A 20,549-nucleotide genomic window follows, 5' to 3' on the forward strand; every position below is an offset into this window, starting at 1 on the left:
ATAGGACTGCAAGGCACTACTGGCCATGCATGCAGATACCACCATTACCAGTCCAGGGACCTCCTCCTCTTTTTGGAAGGACAGATAGGAGGTAGACTCCTAGACACACAAAGCTCCAGCAAGATCAAGCACTGCCTGCCTCCTCCAGGGCCACCCCCACTGCGGAACCAAACATGCCATTGCTTTATGGCAGCACTACAGCCCATACAGTGTCTGGGCAGAGCTTCTGTCCCCCAGGCAGGGTGACAACTGGAGGCACTCACCCTGGCTAAAGTGCTGCTTGTGCTTGTCACTGAGCTGCCTTTCTGGACATTACTGGAGTAAGGAGGTCCTCACTTTTCTGCCAGAAAGAGTCTGCAACTTCTGGCTCTTAATTCAGATGTTTGGAACAAGATGCTCCTCCAGCAAAACTAACACCTCCTGCCCCTGTGCAGGGACTTGCCTCTGGGAACCCGCTCTCAATGACAAGTTTAAGTGCCCTGGCACTACACCAGAGGTGAGAGCACAGGAAAATCTCACCATGTATTTGATAAACAGAAGCAATACTGTTATCCCCAGGTTATATACTGGGAGCAGAGGACCAAGACACTCGTCCAGCAGATGTATGTCAGAGCCAAGAACCAAACCCTTACCTCTTTAGCTGCAGTTCAATAGCCTCACTATTGCCAACTGGCATTGCTATAAATATCACCAAACCTTGTGCTTTTCTTTCTCTTTTCTCGCTTGCACACCTTATGGTCCAAATGAGACCAGTGTACCTGCACTCAACCTTCTCAGCGCTGGACAAGTGTATTTAGCAGTAGACCTTCCTTCTCCTCTGCACATATAACCTTCTGAGAGGGCAAAACCCACAGGGTTAAGCTATGCTGCACTTCCACTTGACCACCAAAGGCCAGCATTGCATGCTATCAGATGGTACTGTGGTGGAACCAGTTACACAAGGGAAAGGAAGAAGCCGGAGCCCCCACACAAGAAGCTGTTGGTCTGAAGTTTTAAAGGTGGCTGCTTTTCCCTGTCCTTTCAGAATCTGCAGGCCCTGTGTCACTGCAAAGGCATTGTGCAACCGGGCGTTTTGCAACCGCCGCCTGACTTGGCTGCAGAGCTGGGCTCTGGGCTTCACCCTGTCCCACCACGCCTGGAGCAGCACTGGCCTGCTGCCCACCTGCACTCCCAATCCCACACTGAGGCTCCTTTTCTCCCAGCACACTAAAGCTTCATTTAAGGCTGTGGCTCAAGCTGAGAAAGCAATTGTAGTGACACAATAGATGGGAGGGAGCACACGAACTTCTATCTCTTTGGTGAGTCCATACCCTTGGATCGCTCCAGATCCAAACCTATCACTTATGGCACTGGTCCCACTCCTAGATCACTATTACTGTGGTAAATCCTTCAGAGCACTCCCAACTTGTCCTGCAAAGGCTGAAGGACTCCAGCAACATCTCCTCAAGCCTGGCTAACACCAGCCAGCACCGCTGAGAGAGAGATGGAGATGAACAAAGCCTGAACCTGTGTCTAGGTCGAGTCAAAAACAAGGACAGCACAAAGCAAATTACCATGTGATCTTCAGACATCCCTATTTAAACCCTGTGCTGTAATAGTGTTGCATCTAATTATGCCATGATGCCAAAAGAAAGTACCTTGGGCAAGACCACCACGTTATTTCTCCAGGAAAGGACTTTGCCCCGTTTCAGCATAAACAGGCAGCGCCTTTATGGGAACAGGTTCTGGGAAGGCTGTGCCCTGGATTAAGCCCCTGCCCAGATAAACACCTCCAAGGAAGAGGGAGAATTCAAAAATAACAGCAAACCCTAAACAAACAGTGATGGTTTGAAGGCTTTGCTTTGGAATAAAAGATTAATAGATGTATTGATCGACCCAAGGGGCTGGGACAAAGGCTGACAGCCGTGTTTATTTTTTAGCATCTGTGGACTTACTGTGCTTGTGTCGAAGCAAATATTGCATTAAGGAAGCTTATGAGCTAACACATGAAATGCGGTTGGATCATCTCTAGCTCAAACCACAGGTTGTCTGAACATGCTGCCACCAAAGTACATTAGCAGCAGTTAAAAAAGCTTAACATTTAGGACTAGACTGGACTGAGGATGTGTTCAGATACCTCTGCAAAGCTACTTAGCCACAGAAATACATGTTGACCGTGCTGCAGTGCTCAGGGAAAAGTTTCCTGAATAAACTCTACAAACCTTGCATGTCACAGACAACGTGAATGAGTTGCCCTGACATCAGGAAAAGCGTCTACTGCTGAATAGTAGGAAGGACCACAGACTGTGCAAGGGCTGTCATGCTAGGACTTAGGGCAGTGGATGCTGCAGCAAAACAAGCAGCAGAGATGTGGAGAGGTGCAGTACTCCAGCAAAACAAGCAGCAGTGATGTGGAGAGGTGCAGTATTCCAGCAAAAGACCACAGTAAAGGGAAGGGCTGCTGCCAGACCCACAGCTGCTCCCATCCCAGCACTGTGCTGCTAGGCACACCTTATTCTTGTGTTGGAAATTTAGGAAAAACCTTAGCAGTGCAGCAGCTCAGGCACTGCTGAGTAATTTGGCTGTTGCCTGGGTTTCAGTGCCTTGTGCTAACGCTTGGAGTCCCAGCTGGACAAGAAGCGGATCTGAGAGCAAAAAGGCTGAAAGAAACACAAAGGGGTTTTTGGAAAGCATTCTTCAAGACATAACACATCTTGCAGAGTTCCAGCCACTGTCGATGATTAACCTGCTGCATCCGTCAGACCTCCCTGCTTCCAGATCTCAGTGTGAGGAATCAGATCCCTACTGAAGCCAGGATCTCTTCCAGTGAGTCCATGGTGTGCAAAGCCTCTGAACTGCCAAGCATGCAAAAATCACAACGAGGACCCCCCCCCAAATAATCCCTAGTGAGGCTTAACAGACCAATTGCAAATATATTCACCGTTCTTCTTACCCTGCCTCCTTGTTAAGCCTTTCCCATGCAGCTTGGTCACTCTGAAACAGCTTTCCTCTGCAGTGCAGGGACCCAGCTCTTGGAGAAGCTGAACATCCCCATGGCAGCAGGAACTGGAGCTTCACAGACAGGGGCTGGGATGGGTGTGATGTTCAGAGTCAGTAGAGAGGCTGAGACCCTTATGCCAAATCCCTATTTGGCAAAGCAGGCAGCACTGCCTGCAAGGATGGGCACTGGAGAGGCAGGGACCAGGGTGCTACAGCAATAGACCCAGAGCAGTGTTTCATATCACTGTCAATTTGAAACACCACCTAAGAAAAAGTGCTTATTACAAGAAAGGGAAAACCCCAGAAGCCTTAAGTGACCATTTTAAAGCTTTTAGCTATTTAATTGTGGCTTTCCACATGCTGACAGAGAAGCAAACGCCCTCACCACAAGAAGCCTCACCCCCCTGAAGCACTCTCTGCAATCTTTGAATCTAGGGAGATGCCAAGCATCTTAGAGAGAGACCTTCTGAATGCCCCAAAGTGAAGGAGGACATCCAGCCTTGCAGGTGGAATAGTGACAGGAACCCAAGGCAACAAGGTGGGAATAACAGCCCTCCACAGAGGGAGCAGGTGGGCAGAGGAGTTCCTGAGTGCTGATGAGAAGATGCTCTGTCCTCCTCTCCCAAGGATGGCTTGGAAGCATCAATGGCTGCTTTAAAAGACAGTTATAGCTGCACTACACTTTCACACAAACCCAGTGATCTCCAGCCATAGTGCTCTTCAGCATCTCCGAGTGCTGAAGCCTTGGGCTGGGCTTTGCGCCCTCCACCTCCCACAAAAGCCTGGGTTTCTTCCACAGGGGCAGAGCTACCCATCATCTCCCAGGGAACACTGAGGACTGTGTGTCTAAACTCCCTAATCACCACGAGGTTCACACCTCCATGTGCTGCAGATACAAGGGAACATTTTCAAGTGTGTCCTGAAAATCACAGATTCCAGCCCTGCTTCCAAAAATTATGTCTGCATTTCAGGGCAATAACCCCATTTCGTCCCAGTAAATCCTCAGGTCACTTTTGGACTCAAGTCCGCCAGGCTCACTTTTGGACATGAAGCATCATATCCCTGTGTGCTTTAGGAACTCTTGAAACATGAACTGCAGATCTTCATGGAGCTAAATGAAATAGAAGGGGCTCCCTTCGATAACACGCATGTTCTGCTCTCACAGGTTGGCTGGTTTTCCCTCCTCTCCAGCTGCCAGGTCTTTAGAACCCCACAGCACTAGAGGGGAAAAAAAAAGGGCAGGCAGGAAATAAAAGCAGGGAAAAGAAAAATAAAAAGGAGTTTTCTATGGTCCAGATGAACCCAGCCCCTCTGCTAACCATGTCAAACAGTGTTTTCTAGTGGGATGGGGGGACTGTGCTGTGAAGAATGGCCCTGGGTGACCATCCCCAGAGGTTCCCGCAGGTACTTACTGGTGCTTGTGCTAGTGCCGATGGTGTTGATGGTTGTGGGGACAGAGGAGGAGGAGTAGAGGGGCAGATGGCCGTTCTCGCACGCCAGGTTTTTGTCCTGCCAGCTGGAAGCGCTGACGCTTATGCCCGAGTCTCGAGAGTTTTGCCATCCATTGAGTTTGTCGTCGGAGTTTTGTCTTTGGTGATAGTAGTGCGTCTGCCCGTAGTCCACCGAATCCGACCGACCTCTGTTCTGGCTGCCGAAGCCGCCCGATGTGCGGTCCTCCAGGTGGTTGAGCCACATGGCCAGGGCACTCCTGTCTTCTAAGGAGGTGGCAGGGTGTATCAAGGCATAGGACAGCAGCTGCCGGCTCTCCTCGATATGTTGGTTGTGTTCAATCGAGTGGGCCAGGATTTTAGGCAAGAGTTTCATGTATTCAACTTTTGCCTCGATGTTGCCAGGCTTCAGTAAAGGCAGGTGGGTTAACAACAGGGAAATCACTTTATCCTTGGATTCCTGTTGCCACTGGTTAATGATTCCTGTTGAACGAATAGAAAGGAAAAAAAAAAAGAAGGCCACTGAGAAATCAGCAAACAGAACTAATACAAGAAACAGATAGACCCTGGCAGGGTAAATATGACACACCAAAGGGATGCCTGTAAGTGTGAAGCCATTGCGTGAGCATCTCCCAGGCAGGGGGTCACCACTCTCTGAAAACCAAGGTGTGCTGAACTGGGCACTGAGGATTATCAGATGCTCCTAAAATCACTAAAAAACATTAATTACACCCATCTCTATGGCCACATAGCTTCACTGCTATTGTCTTAATGCTAACCAGAGTCATGATTCGGCCCAAATTGTCTGTATCATTGCAGATAAAACAAAATACTACACAAAAAAATTTCATGGATAAACCTAACCTTTTAAAAGCACTGGTTGGAAAATAGAAAAGGTTCAAATGAGCTAAGACATTTAAGAGCACAGAGGGCGAAGGGAAGAAGCATCCCAGCAGGAGGGCAATAACCAAAAGAGGGTGCTGGTCCATCCACCAGCCTGGTGTGATAAGCTACCCTAAAGGTACTGAGAAAAGGGCTCAGTTGAAGCAGCTACAGAGCTATTGTTCCTTTGTTAGCTCACAGCAGATAGGAGAGTTTTTAGAAGACCAGAAAAAAAAGCAAACATAGGGTTTAGCTTTACAAAACACACAAAAGTCAGGTCACTTAACTCGAACTCCTGGAAAACTGATGGAACAAATAATGAAACAACCTATTTGTATGCACTTAGAAGATAACAAGATGATAAGTGACTGTCAACACCAATTTGTCAAGAACAATTTAATTTCCTTCTGCGACAGAGTAACTGGCCTGTGAATAGCTGGAGAAGCAGTCAGCACCATATATCTTGATATTCATTAGGTGCTATTGCACATGGCTTCCTCAGCAGCACACCAGAGAAACATGCTCAGGCAAAACTACTCTTAATGTGGGCACACAACTCATCAGAAAACCATATGGAGAGAGTCATTAGTGGTGATTCACTGTCAGACTGGGAGGATGTGCTGAGCAAGGAGACTTGTCCGGGCCATGACACTACCCAGGATGTCACTGGTGATATGTATGATGTGATAAATGTGTTCAACATGCAGGTATCATGCTAGGAGAAATGAAAACACTCCAGGAAACTGGATAAGAAGTCAAACAATCTTGAGACATGGAGAAGTTGGAAAAAACAGCTGCATTAAGTAGGTGGAAACATCTGCATGCAGGTGGGAACAAATTGCTGTGCAGTACCAGGAGGGGAAGAGGCTGAGGTCAGGAAGCATCACAGGCTCAACATCAGTCAAAAAGCCATGCTGCACATAAAAACTGCAGCGGCCAGCCTGTCATCTGTCTGAGAAGGGAATATCAGCATAGGCAAGCTGCTCTCCACATCTCCTGGGGATTGCAGTAATAGATTTGAATTTCAGCAAAGGTGAGTAAGGTTGGACATGAACTACCTTCTACAGGTAGGACTAGTGATGCACAGGAGTGACTGCCTTACAGAAACCTGTGAAATCTGTGAAAACTCCATCACTGGACGGTTTTCTGAACATATTATACAAACACCAACGCAGGACAGCTCAGGATGTACCCAGACCACCCGACTGACGCTTCCCAGCCCTAGGTCAGTCTCTCCTCCAGTGTTCACCAAACCCTTCTATGAAGCCTTCAAACTTTCTGTCCCCATAGCAGCCTGTGCCTGACTGCTGCAGCTACACCATCTGGTGAAAAAAGACTTCCTTCTGTTTGCTTTAAAACTACTGCCCAAAACTTCACCAAGTGAAATGCTCTGATTTCCCATGCAATTAAAAAAACCATCCAAACTTTATGTTCTCCCTCCCCATATGATGTCTCCTATCCATACTGTAGATGAAACTGCTCTAAAATATTGACTGTCCCTATACTCTTCCTGTGCTAGGCTAACCAAACCAATGCCAGTAAAATGAAGATCTGGATGTCCATCTCTAGGATCGCCCTTTAAGTTTGCTCTTGAGAACACCCCTGCTGCTGTCCAGCAGCTAACCCAACCAACCCTTACATCTCCCCATGACCCAGAAGGGGGCCATTACTGCAGGGCCTTTTCCCAATTAGGACTGAGCCATGCATGTGAGTTCCCTGACACAACTGCGGTGGTGAGCAACACCCACCCCCCAGCTCTGCCTTCCCAGTCTCACGGAATACAACCATTTAAAGAGGAAGCCACTAGATGGCTTGCTGGAAACGCTGACGGCTCTCGCTGGAACTTTCTGCAGTGGTATTTACTTCTGTACAGAGCCACCCCTCCTACTGAGCTGCTTCCTGATGCAGCTGATGATGTGCCCAAGCCATCTCATGCCACTGTGCTGAGAGGTGCAAGGGACACGGTGTGGCACAGCTTTGGTGGAGAAGCGGAAGTGAGTTTTGGTCTCTTGGTGTGCTCCTGTGCCTGTGGGGATGCTGGGAGGTTGTTTTGGGGCTAGAAAAAAAGAGATTTGGAAAAGCAATGCTCAACCTAAGTGAAGCATATATGAGTGTAGTGGGACTCAAGGTGCACTAGAGCATCTCCATATTTTCCATATGTAGATGTAACTGCTACAGGCAAAGCTTCCTGTTGTGCTTAATCTGATTTCTTTGTCCTTCTCTTCCCCACTCGAAGCCAGCTGCCCAGAGGGCTGAAAACCTGTCTTATCTTCTCCTCTCCTCCTTCAGAGGGATGTCACCCAGTCCCTCACTATCCTCACACTGGGGAGATTCAGCAGCACTTGCAGGCTGGTACAGCCAAACCCCAGCCCAACATGGTCTCTGCGGAGAGGCTGTGTGATTTTGCAGCAGCTTGGATAAACTGAGAAATCTAAAGATCATTAAAAAAAGGCATGAAATGCACTCTTAACAGAAGTTGGTGCCACTTGCGCATAGGAACTAGGTAGCAAAATACATGCATTAGAAGTAGAGCCTGGTGCAAACTGGGTGCAGGGATGGAGGAAGATGATGGGGGAGGTAGGTGGCCATGGCTGGACTTCTCTTCCTTACACGGGGGAGAGCTGAGCATGAAGGTCAGCACTAGAGAAACGCAGGACAGTGCCGGAGCCACTTCTTGGGAAACTTACCTCAGACCTACAAGAGATCTGGGGGGTTGAAATCACAACCCCAAAAGATGGAACACTGATCCTAAAGCCTGTGTACCACAAGAGGCAGGGTGCCCTTCCCTGCCCCAGCCTCTGCAGGAGCCGCTCTCCTTCTCAGCCAGCAACAGGATGTGCACAATTAAGCAAAACCAGAAAATAATTAGATCTGAAAGACATTTGGCTCTCTCTGAGATAGGGTGGAAGGTCACGTTTAATCCTATATGCCAGCAAATAGACTGGAGAGGGCAGCATGGGAGGAAGAAAGCTGGAGCTGTGTGTGGGCAGGGGAAGAGGGGCTGGTGACCCCCTCAAAGCCCCTCTCCACCCTATCCCAGATCACAGGACCCCCCCTTCAGCTCCCTACCTGCTGCCATGCACTCCCAGACATCTGGAGTAGCTCACTTTTTTTTGCCACAACAAGCTCCCCCGGGATCAGCTGTGGTTAGGATGTGTCCCAGTTCTGGGCTCACATGTCCCAGAGCCCCAGCATGCTACCTGCAGTGGTTTATGGGGTCACAGACACTAATCACATTACAGACTCATTAGTTCCCCTGCGTGCTGTTTCAAGGGTGCCTGATGCTTTGTATCACAAGGCTTTCCCTTCTCTAAGGGCAGGCAAGACTATTGGTATCTGTACCGACTACTGAAATCTGAGCATAGAGAATGCCCCAAAGTTAGAAACTCCATCATGCTGGTTTTAAACTCCCTAAAATCCTTCTCCTGCCTGTTGCTGCCATTGCATCGACATCTTTTGAACAGAAATAACAACTGACCATGAGCACCCTAAGGATCCAGCTTCCATCCCAGCCCTATGACACTTTGTAATGGGAAAGGATGGGAGCTGCCAGTGCCCCCAAAGCAGAAAATTCCCATCTTTATTAGGGGACTCTTGGGTAAGAGGATGAATAATGGTGGGATGTGAAACTACCTTCTAATGTAGGATTACTTAACCAATACAGTTTTGCTGCTATACAGCACAGGTGACGCATGTGCAGAGTTGCCTGTGTATAAATACTGCACCAAATATAACTGGGTCTTGCTTCCAAGGCTGAAACCTGTGCTGTGCTATGAACAGGTCCAATACTATTCCTAAACATGGGGCTTTCTGGTTTGAGAAAGAGGCGATATTTGTCAGTTTAATAAGTGCTTATCGGATTTCTCTGTCACAAATCTCCTTAATCACTTCTGGATCCCTGCAAACTATTAACTGCCCCCATGTCCACTAGTGACAGATCCACCTCTAGCGCTGCACTTCATAGAGGAACTTTTTCCCTGTATTTTGAACCTGCCTCCTGATAGATGACTGAATTATTTCAACTGCCAGCAAGGCACATGGAGATCCCAAAACTGTTAATGATGTACTGGGAACAGTTGTAGCTTTCCAAATGTAAAACCAACCTGCATGGAAAAAGGCAGAGATGTACACAGCCCTGGTGGGTGCCTACAAAAACCAATGCAGGCAGCACACCGGTGCCTGTACTCAGAGATCTCAAAGTACCTGACTGCCTAATTTTTCCTTCTATTTTTGATTTTTTGGGAAAAGGCCTTTGGTCCCCAGCTCGAAAACACCAACCTTGCCAAGAGTGATGGCTGAGAGGAGCTGTCAGTACAGGCATATGAAAGCCTGTGTCTCACCAGGTGAGGTATCTCCAAGGAACAACGACAATACAGGATCCCCCTCAAATGCTTAAAAAGATCCTAAAAACCCCCCAACCCCAAAGAAGATAAACCTTTTCATTTTGAAAGCAGGAATTGGGTTATCCTCCTGGTGTCATGTATGACTTATTTCAGAAGTGATACAGACAAATATGTTGACTGGGGTTTTGATGAAGCGGGTGAGATGAATGATGTGTAGTTTACAAACCAGACAGCAGCTTATCATGCGTAACAAGGACAACAATTAAAGACTGTGAGTGTTTTAAAAACTGCCCAAGGATTCTCTGAGAGACAGAGTACGTTCAAATAGCAGGCCTGATATCACTGCTCCACAATTGCAAGTCAATGTATTTAAGGGCTCCAGTTGTCAGTAAATTGCTCTTAAAATACTATTTTATTATACCCTTGTTTCAGTTTAACAACATCTTCCACAAAAAGTTATCAAAAACCATTCAGATAATTTGTCCAAGCAAGAAATGACTAAGAGTTAGATGTGCACATCTGATGGGCACCTGCTATGCAGAGCACGTTCTCAGCAGGGCTGAATGGACCGGCGCTCTCAGATGTACCTGGGAAGAAAACTTAGGAGCTTGCACCAAATATTCAGGCTGGGATCCCTGATCTTCAAAGTGACACGCTACAGCATTAGGAATTGGAGGGAGGAACTAGGTACTCCTGGATGGCAACCAAGCCGTCCTAGGGATGGCCAACAGCAAACCAGAAATCCAACATGTGCTTAGGCAGCTTGCAACTGCTTCAAGCAAGCCTGAAATCAGTAGCCCTAGTGCAAGTGATGGCTGTTTCTGGGTTTTCAGGAAGGTTTTGCAGGAGGCCTTCCTCAGCAGCTCCCAGAAGAGGTTCCCATTGTTTAACAAGTCTTCAATTACCAATGCTGCACCAGCTCCAAGCAATGGGCAAAACTATGTGGAGGAACCCACTTTTTCATCAGAGAGAGGAAAATCAGTGCCCAGACTCCTCTTGCTGCACAAAGACCCAGCAACACACCACTACCCACCAGCTCCTCCATACATGCACGCAAGATGCTACACTTCCATCAAAATCAGCTAGATCTGCAGTAACTGAGGTCATGGCCAGGGTCAGCCCTGGTATCTAACACCTATTACAGCTGCATGAGTGTCTTCAGCAGGGCAAAAGGGGTCAGGAAACTTGAGCCTGTATATGAATGCAGCCCAACAACCTCTGTTTGGCCAAAATGTCAACTCTCAGTGAATGACCAGCAAGAGACAAACCTCGACTGTTCATCTACTGGCTATTTGTTCCAGTGTCTCCTAAGCACTTCAGTCTGAATTCATTTCCAGTTGAATTTATCCGGTTAAAGCTTGAATTTATCTGGCTTCAACTGCAAGATAAATTCCAGCCTGAATTAAAATGTTCCTTGATGTCCTGCTTTTTCCAACATCAGGTACTCAGGACTCAGCACTCAAGTCACCTTCCACTCATGTTTCTGGTAAGCTCAGCTAAAGCTAAATAACCTGTCTTCAACAGGTTCTGGCTCTATGCTCATTAATCTTGATCTGATTGCAATGCTTCCGCTGGCTCTATCACTTCCCATACCCACATAAATCGGGTCTTTCCTGGCTTGGTGAAAAGCGTGAGTGGGGTGGAGAGACCATACCCCATCTCACACAGGATGGTTTGCAGCAAAGTTAAAGGAGCAAAAAATGAAGAGACTTCAACCTGAAGTTGACCTGTTACCAAAAAAGGGCAGGCTGCTGCCAGTCCAAGCCTCCTGCAACAGGATTTACTGGTCTGTGAGATGGTCCAGCTCCACACCACCCATCACATATCCTTACACTGCTGTGGATACAAACCTCTGTCCTGGCTCCTGCTTGCAGCAGCTTGACTGAAGGTGAGCTACAGCTTGTTTCCAGATGAAGGGATTTAAATTATTATTTGCAGTAATTATCACCTGGCACACCAATCCATTCAAAATACTCTGGGCAAATTTACATCATTCTCTTCCTCAGCCTCACTTGAAAGACCAACATTAAAGAAAACAAAGTGAGAACCCTGCGGAAACCCTCTCTGTACCTCATCGAGAGCACATCAATACCCTCACTGTTAAACCTGGCAGCTTTCTCCCGAAATGAGAGGTCAAATAGTAAGAATTTCAGCATGTGCCTTTTCATTATTGCAACTAATGCTAATCAGAAGAAAAAAAAATCTCAACAACAAAGGTTATTGCCAGTTGTACAAGACAAGAAATGCAAGCTGACACTGAAATGCTGGTGAACCTGAATCATGCTCCTTGTCTCACCAATATCAAAGCAAACCTGTGGTTAACGCAGGCAAGAAGATACCAGTGATGTTTCTAAGCACATCTGCAGCCAAGAGGCTGCAGCGCAGCGTGTAAACCCTGCCAACCTCCCCCTGCTACATTCAAACAGGTTTGAATTTATGTCTGCGCTAGAGCTGACCTCAGCGTGGAGGAGGACCTAATCCTATACATCTAAAGGCAACGGGAGCAGTGCCAGACAGCATCGTGCCTGCTGGATTTGGCACCCATGGCTTCCTGGCACCTCCTGTGTCTTTGTGCTGCAGCAGCCAGGAGAGGACAACTCTGCATCCCCAGGACTGGTTCTTCCCAGGTCCCTAAAACCACCTGCCCAGCAGATAACATGGGATTTGACAGAGGAAAAGCCACGAAAAACTTGAAGCTGGCTTTTTGCTTTTGCTCATTCCCACACAGGTCTAACAGCCTGATTTGGAGAGAAATTTAGTGACTAGTAGCAAAGCTCTTTTCCTTTAACAAGCCTTGTCTAAGAGCTGGGAACAGCCAGAAGGTCTGCAATAAAGCCCTGGACATGAGGGGGGCTTGGGGACTGCTATTTATGGCAACTGGGGCTCTGCACTTTCCCTTCTGGAACACCCACCCCAACAGCTGTGAACCTCTAGGTCCAAGCGGGCTGCATGCTCAGTGCTACCCCAGCATCTTTGGTCTACCATGAGATATAAAAATGCAAACACTGAATTCCCCCTTTCCCTAGCTGGTTGGCTTCTACTCAGATTTAAGTACAGATGATCTCTTCAAAGCACAGAAGGACCTTTTGCTCATCAGCACCCATAAGCAGAGACAGACAGACAGCAATCCGTGCCTTGTATCATTCAAGGCACATACATGATCTCCCTTCTCCAGCGCCCATGACCCACCTTGCACCCTGGCCCTGCGACAGTGCCAAGGAGCACCAGCACCCGACGGAAAATTTGCCAGTGTTGCGATGCAACCTCTCAGTTCACATGGTGCTGGCTCTCCTCCGTGTTTCCAACAGCTACATCACATTCTAAGAGGCTAAAAATACATTAAGTACTTTCCTAATGTTTCTTTTCCACTCCAGAGGCTGCTGCAGAGAAGCTCTGAGCAGGAGGGGAGGTGAGCAGACCAGTGTGGATGCAGGAAAGAGATGCCATAAAAATGAAGCAACAGGTCCAGCATTTCCCACAAAACAAGGTGGTCAGGGAAGTCCCTGCTGCAGGCAATACCAGTTCCTTGGAAAAGCAAAGGTGAGAGTCATACAGCTATTAGCACTGACAGGAGCACAGCGGACTTCACAAATGAGCACCTTCTTCATTTTTAATGATCGAGATTAAGAAGCTCCATGTAAATTAATTACACAATATCCCTTTGACTTGTTAAATTTAACAGTGCAAATTTAACCTCTGAAAATAATTCTGGCCCAAAGACGCAACCTTCTTGCAACTGTCCCCAGCATCCCTGCATGCAATGGACAAGTTCTTCGATACCCATTGCCAAGGCAGCCAGGACAGGTTTTCTGGCACTGCTGGGTTGATTGAGGCACATTAGCCATCTTAGGCTTTATTTTCTGTGCTTCACAGAAGGTGTATCTGAAACACAGCCTGATGCAGAGGTGAGGTGGATGGGGATGGGCACCAGGAGCTGGCTGCCGCATCTTGAATGCACTTCACTTCTGAAGAACAGTTTCCCACAAGTCGGCTTGGGAAGCCAGGCTAAGGAGCAGGTGACTGTACAACATGCTGCTCTGGGGAAAAATAAAGAAAGAATCTCCTCCCCACGAAAGCCTTGTGCAGGATAAGACACAAGCCTCACACTGCTCATCGCCCTTTGAAAGGCAGTTCTCCTTGGGCAGCAAGTTCAGCTGCCTATTACTGGCAGTACCCCTCTCCATAGCAATGGCAGTCTTGTCAAGTGTACAATTTGGAGAATCAGTGGAATCCTTGTGTGGAAGAAATTACTGGAAAGGATATCCCCAGGCCGAGCATCCCAAGCTGGGACTGCACTTCTTGATCTCACAGCAAGGACAGTGCGAGCAAGAGCTGGGAATTTCAGCCCTGAAGCCAGCCTCAAAATACAACCCTCCATCAGATCTTCTCATCCCGTCACCCCAAACAGGCTGATGAAACCCTAACAGAACAGCAGCACAGGAAGCTCAGTGTTCTCCATCCAAGTTGTAAGCTCAAAAGGGACCAAAATGCCCATTATTTTGTTCAGAAGCAGAACAAACTGGAAGATCCCTCAACAAAACATCCCTTAATTCATGCTGCGAGCCACAGACAAGAATTGCCTCCACTGCACTGCAGAGAGAGTAGAAAGAGGAAGATTTTCACATTTCTGACACTATTTTCCCCTTCTACCTCGCGTGCTTGCCAGAGCTCCAGTTATTAGGAGGCTGTTTGTACAAACCCAGAAGCAACATATTTTTAGCACTGGAGAATAGCATGGCATGATCATTAAGCATGCTTCTGCAGACAGCAACAAGAGCAGGGATTTTTCCTTCTCTAAATTGGCTGCAGCCACTACAGCTTTCAGCCCAAAGCAGACTTTCAGGAAATTCAGGAGAGGGAGTCTTTTTCCATGACCTATTTAATACCAAGCTGAAGTACACTCAATTTTCCCCACAGATCCTCTGCATCTGATGGGAGGTTTCACAGATTTGTTTTCTAGGCTTTATCTGTTGAACACTTGCTACAGAGCATAATACCATGCATTATCACCACACTCCTTAGCAACATGACTTTTAATTTAGTGTAGAGCATTGCAACACTGAGAGTATTTTACTGACTCAGAGTAAAGATGACATGCTGGGAAACCTATCAAAAGCCCTATAGGTGCCAAGGGAAAGCACATGTATGATGGCATTTTGGCTCTTCAATGCAACGTGGCTGGCACTGGCATGAAGAATACCTTGGGAAAGATGAATCTGCTTCACTGATATTGCAAGCTATGGTCCAGCCATCATGGCCTTGTGGAGTGACGACTACAGCAATGACAGTGGTGCTAGCAGATGTGAAACAAGAGTGGGATTCCCACAAGTTCTGTTTGAGTGCTCAGCACTTGGACAGGAAAACATGGGAAATGGTTCACTGTCAGAAGTAAGAGCTCACAGTCAGATGGGGCATCAGCAAAGATGAGGTACCACCTCCTCACTTCTCACCCAAAGGCCAGAAGGACAGATGCTTGGTAGATGAGCCAACCAACCTCCTATGAAAGCTACCCTGAAGAGTGAGACCAGCCTGACACCTGACAAGGACTCACAGCACCGGATTCTCTTTACTCGCTGGATCACACAAGCTTTAGAGCATCAGAGTCATGATGCTCCCAAGCCTCAGATGGGGGGGACTGTCTTTTGAAAGTGTAGGAAAATTGTGCCTGGGTCCCACCTGACAACAGAGAGCATGCAAAAATGCAAAAGAACCATAGGCAGTTCAGACAGCATCATGGTGAGGTGCTTCTCCACCTCTACTCACTGTTATGGGAGAGCAACAGAAAGCAAGAGCACCATCCACACAGGGTGGATAGAAGAAAGCTATTGCAGCAGAAATGACAGCGAAATGCCGTCCCTTTTGGGGACAGTGGAGTGGTGGGAAATCCATCAGCCCTTATGCATGCAAGGAGGAGACAGAAATATCAGAGCAGTCATGTCAGGTCTGATGGACAAAGATATCCCAACAAGATGCTGGGTCAAATGGCTTTTGTTGGCTGCCACGCAAAGTTAACTGAGCTTAGCTGGCTGCAGAGGCAGCTTGGCACATGGCAACGGGATGGGTCAGCAAGGATTAAATGTATAACTAAACTGGGGGCTGCAGACTGCTTCCAGAACTCCCACGGGTTCTTGGAGCTTGTGAGTTCACCAATGGCAAAATGCTGCTGGTTTTGCTGCTTCTGGGACATGGGGTAGAGGTGGGAAAAGAGTTCACTGCCTGTTTTCACTTACACTGGGGTTATATTGCTCGTATGACTCTGCACGCCCTCAAATTCAGATTTTCAGTGGAATTTCCTAGTATGCAAGAAGCCAAAGAAATAAAACAAGCGATTTCTGTATTTCTTCTTTGAGCCTAATCCATAAAAATGCCTAGATTTTTCTGGCTTTCAGCGAGGAGACTACAGGCACAACCACAGGCATGGAAGACTTCTTAATTTCAATTGCAAAATGACTTTTAGCAAAACCTCAATTGAAATGCAGATATGTTTCTTCAAAGGCTAAAAAAAAAGAAAAATTATCCAAATGTCATAACTGTGTTGCCTAACATGGATACAGGATTTAGAAGTGGGAAAAATAATACTAAAAATAAGTTATGAAGGGTATGTAAGGTATTGATACACAGCACATGGTTTAAACTGTTAATCATTGAACAGATTCCAGTATAAAAATAAAGAGACTGAAGCTGCACATAATGGAGGAGTTGCTCTATTTATAAACTTCTCTGTGCAAAGGGCAAGCAAGGGCCAGGATGAGCAGGCAGCGGAGGCAGAACCACTGCTATGGAGCCTATATTTTGAGGGAAAATAAACAGATATTTTAATTGTTCTTTGTTGTTGTTTTTATTGTTAAAGTGTTGTCAACAAAATTAAATAGAGTTGTCCAACAGCCTGTGCACCCCAGCCATGTGAGCAGCATTTACAGCTCCTGCATGTGACAGCTCTCCTAATTTAGCCAGTAACTGACTCCCTCTGACCTGTAATAACACCGCTCCCAAATTAGAGCCCTCAATTTGACTTGGCTTCAGTCCTTCCCTCCCAGCGACATAAAGCATCCTTTTCTCCCCCCTCCCCAAACATTCATAATCCCATCCTTTCTCACTGCCAACTCAAACTCACATTTTAGCCTTTTCCTGTTTTTCTGGCGGGGGGTGGGGGGAAGTGGGGGTGTGGAGGGATGAGGAGATGCAGGCAGCAAGGGGTAGGGCAAAAGCCTGGTGGAAAAACACCAAGAGACAAAACCAGCAACAAAATCAGGCAAAAATTCCAAGTTGGTGACATTCAGCTGGAAAAGCTCAATGACTCACATGCAAATAAAACCTGCCTAAATTCACTGCTGCATGACGCAGGCCACTGGCTTCAGCATAAAAAGGCCAGGATGAAATCATCCACAATTAAGTCAGAGCTTGGAAGGCTGCAAAAGCAGCCGCATTAGTACAGTTCCCTCAGCTTAATAGGAGACACAAAGGAAGGAAGTTCAGCGGAGTGAGAACATCCCCCTTTTCCCCTCCTTTCCACCGACACCTCGCACCATCAGTCATCCCCAAACGTCGGCGCAGCTCCTCCAGCATCACACGTCGGCGCTGAGCTCCGATAAGCTGCTTGCTAGCAGGCGGCTGCCAGCTTTTAATGGGCTTTCCTGGAATACTCGCTCAAAAGTGAAATAAAAATAAATGTGGCTATGTAGGAAGGCAAACCCCCACTAGTCAGAGACTTCTTCCAGAGATTTCTGCCCTGCCCTCTGCAGAATGGGATGACATATTGTAGAATTAACATTTACAAACCCTGGACCAAAGCCAGACCCTCCCCAAATCCCCCAAAGATGTGATGAGGAGGAGAGAGGGATTTAAATCTTGGTTCTTAGATTTTCTCTTTCATTGCAACAGTGCTTTTAAACCTTCTGAGTATTCGAGTACTGCCTGAAGCCACACTATAGAAATGTACTTGCATATAGAAATGCACGGCACAGGGCTAAGGCAGGGAATCGGGAGCAACGGGTTCCTCTTACACCAGCATGCACATCAGGCTTCATGTCCCTACCTCTCCAACGCAACCATTCATGGGGTTGTGTCATGAACCAGGTCATCGGCCTCCTCCAGGCTAAAAATAACATTGGGAGGGGGGAGAATAAACTAAAAAAGGTCATTTTAACCTAGATCAGCCTGCTGATGGGATTCACAGCACTGCTCTACAAAAGGCTTTTGGAGCTCCAGCTGAGAAGAGAAAACAATTTCTCTAAACAAGCACTGGTCCCTCTGCAGCACCCCAAAATGCTTCTATGGGGAACAGCTGGGGAGCATCCATCCAAGATGCAGGAGGACTGTGCCCCAAGCATCCAGAGTGGCCTCAACCAGTGGGACACAGCACCTAGTCTCAGCTAGGATAAAGCAAGGAGTCCACAGAAATTCAGTGACCGGCTACACGTTTATTGAGTTGCTTGAACCATTATGGGCTTTCCCCCCGGCAGGGCTGGCATGCCTACCCCTGGGACAACCAGCGTGCTGTGCTGCCGAGGGGTCCCAGCCTGAGCCAAATGCTCCTCAGCACTCACTCAGGCCGGCTCACAGAGGCTGCAGCAGCAGGGTGTTAACAGGTCCATAAAAGGTAACTGGGAGATGGGAGCACGGAGCCTCCTGCCAGCCAGACTGCATTTGTTCTGGAGGAATCCGCACCTCCCTAGAAAAAAATACATATAAAGATAATACTGCAAGTGGGGAAAGGCTGGAACTGCCTGCAAGAGGACATCTGACAGAGCCCCCGCCATCTGGTCACCCACCCTGCGCAGTGACACAGCGCTCCCTTCACCACCAGATGCTAATTCCTTTCATCCTGCCTGGCCCTCCGCTGGTGTAATTTTAGGTCCATGAACAGGACCATCTGCCTTTGAGATGCTCATTTATTTTTGACTAAGCCCTCCCTTTCACCACTCCCTTCTTAAAGGAAGTCCAAATTGGGTGCCATTGGAAATGGTGTTTCTTGTCTGGTCCTCTAACCACAGATCATTAACGAGCTATCTAGAGCAGGCTCTGTAACACCACCACTCATAAAACTGGGGGGTGTCATTATCTTCAAAGCATTTTGCAAACACCCTTTCTTTCCTCCCCACATCACCACCACAAACTAGTAATTATTCACTTCTCTCTGAATATGGTGGGCTTGGTCCAGCACCCTGGGGCTCAGCCAAGGCATGCTCAGCAAAATTTAACATGGCCAAAGTAAAGATAAAACAAACTAGTTCCTATCTTTGGACGTTGCGGACTGCTATTGTTGCTTCCTGTCCCACAGCAGACATGAAAATGTTAAAAATAAATGCTGGGACCACACTGGCCAATAATGTAATTTCCATGTATTAAGAGGAAATGCAATGCCTGGAGAAAAAGGAGGTTTAAGGGAAGTTTTGCTTTTATACACATCTCAGTGCTATGAATGAAAGTCACTGCCACAATCTGCTGCTGCTGTTAGCAAAACACTGCATAAAATGCTGTGAAACCCTCTCATGCTCCAGTTGCTTCCAGTCCTGCCAGGCACCACTGAATCCCTGCAGGAAGAGGAGACCAGAACGGGAGGGAGAAGGCTGCATGCAGTGTCATGTCCCTCGCTGCTGCCACTGGTGCTTAAAAACATCACTTCATTTTGAACCCCAAGTAGCTGCCTGCACCCCTCAAGAAAGCTTTTACCCTAGAGCTAAAAGGAGCTGGGAGAGGAGAACCTCCTTGGTGCCCCACATTGGCTTCTCCAGGTGGCTCTGAGCATGTAACAACATGCTCCTGGCTGGGGTGACAAAAGACAAGCCCCGACATCACAGCAAGGCCACGAGGGATCTCCTCTCTGCTAGGGCTCAGCCCACCTCTTGGGATGGATGTTGAATCCTCCACCATGTCCCAGGCAAAGGTCAAGGACCGCTCAGGAGCGCTGCAAGCAGCCTGCTTTAACAGGCTGAATCTGTGCATCTGCCAGCCATTAAGTAATTATTTCCCCTTCATTTTTTAGGTCCTTCCAAGCATCTGGAGTGGTGGGGAGAGCACAGCTGCCCCCCCCGAAATCCTTCCCATGACAAATTGGCTTCTTGCACAAATCCAGGTTGCACAAAGCTGTTACAAACCTCGGGAGCTACAAAAACATGTAGTCTACTGCTGCAAACCAGTGTTAGACAACAGAGAACATCCCTACAGGAGAGCCCTGTGCGCTGCATGCACTGAACACACTCAAGAGCAAGAGCCTGTTATGAGGCCGAATTCTTCACAGGGAAAACATACCCAGGACTTGAAAAAAGAGCATTTCTGTGTAATGCTTGAGGTGTAAAAATCAAGCCTTGGCTTTGGCTGGTGACAACTCTGCCCTGCGGGAGCTTGGGGAAACACCTGGCTGCTCATTGCTCCACACTCCCTGCAGCAAACAAAGGATCAAACAATTTGATTGATGTGATCACATCTCAGATTCAACAAGATCTCCTCCCTGGGTAAAATCTAACATATTTTGCTTTGGTTTTAAAGTAAAGATGAAGAAAAAGCTATGACAGCTTGGCTATGAAGTGAGGATGAGCAGATACATCCACGCTGCATGCTCTGGGTGTAGAAGCTGCAGGAGTTAGGAAATACAGACATCCATCCCTTCCCCTTTCTGCTATTCATGTTACCCAGTGCAAAGCACTTGACCAAAGCCAGCAGATGAGTCACCACCGTAAGGAGGAGACTTTCTAATTTCAAACACTTTGATCCTGCCCTGAAGTGCCAACGTCAAAGAGGAGGGAGGGGAGAGCTGGGGACTGACTCAGGGAAGATGGGAAAAATCTGAGCATCTCTAACAGAGTCATTCAGAGCAAAGTGAAACCCCATTTTTTTTTTTTTACAAACAACAACAACAAAAAAAGTGACTGGAAAAGCTGCCTCTCACCAGTTAACA

General features: G+C 47.5%; 1 protein-coding gene across 5 annotated transcripts in view; it reads right to left on the reverse strand.

Moving 5' to 3' along the window:
• Window positions 1-20,549, reverse strand: part of SAMD4A (sterile alpha motif domain containing 4A) — a 98,268-nt gene that overhangs the window by 31,535 nt on the left and 46,184 nt on the right. For all 5 annotated transcript variants that reach the window (XM_005152341.3, XM_005152340.4, XM_031051877.2 and 2 more), the window contains one exon: window positions 4,392-4,910. In XM_005152341.3, the coding sequence (XP_005152398.1) occupies window positions 4,392-4,910 (519 nt within the window). The remainder of the gene's footprint in view (window positions 1-4,391; window positions 4,911-20,549) is intronic.

Source organism: Melopsittacus undulatus, chromosome 4 (assembly GCF_012275295.1).
Source record: "Melopsittacus undulatus isolate bMelUnd1 chromosome 4, bMelUnd1.mat.Z, whole genome shotgun sequence".
Lineage (NCBI taxonomy): Eukaryota > Metazoa > Chordata > Aves > Psittaciformes > Psittaculidae > Melopsittacus > Melopsittacus undulatus.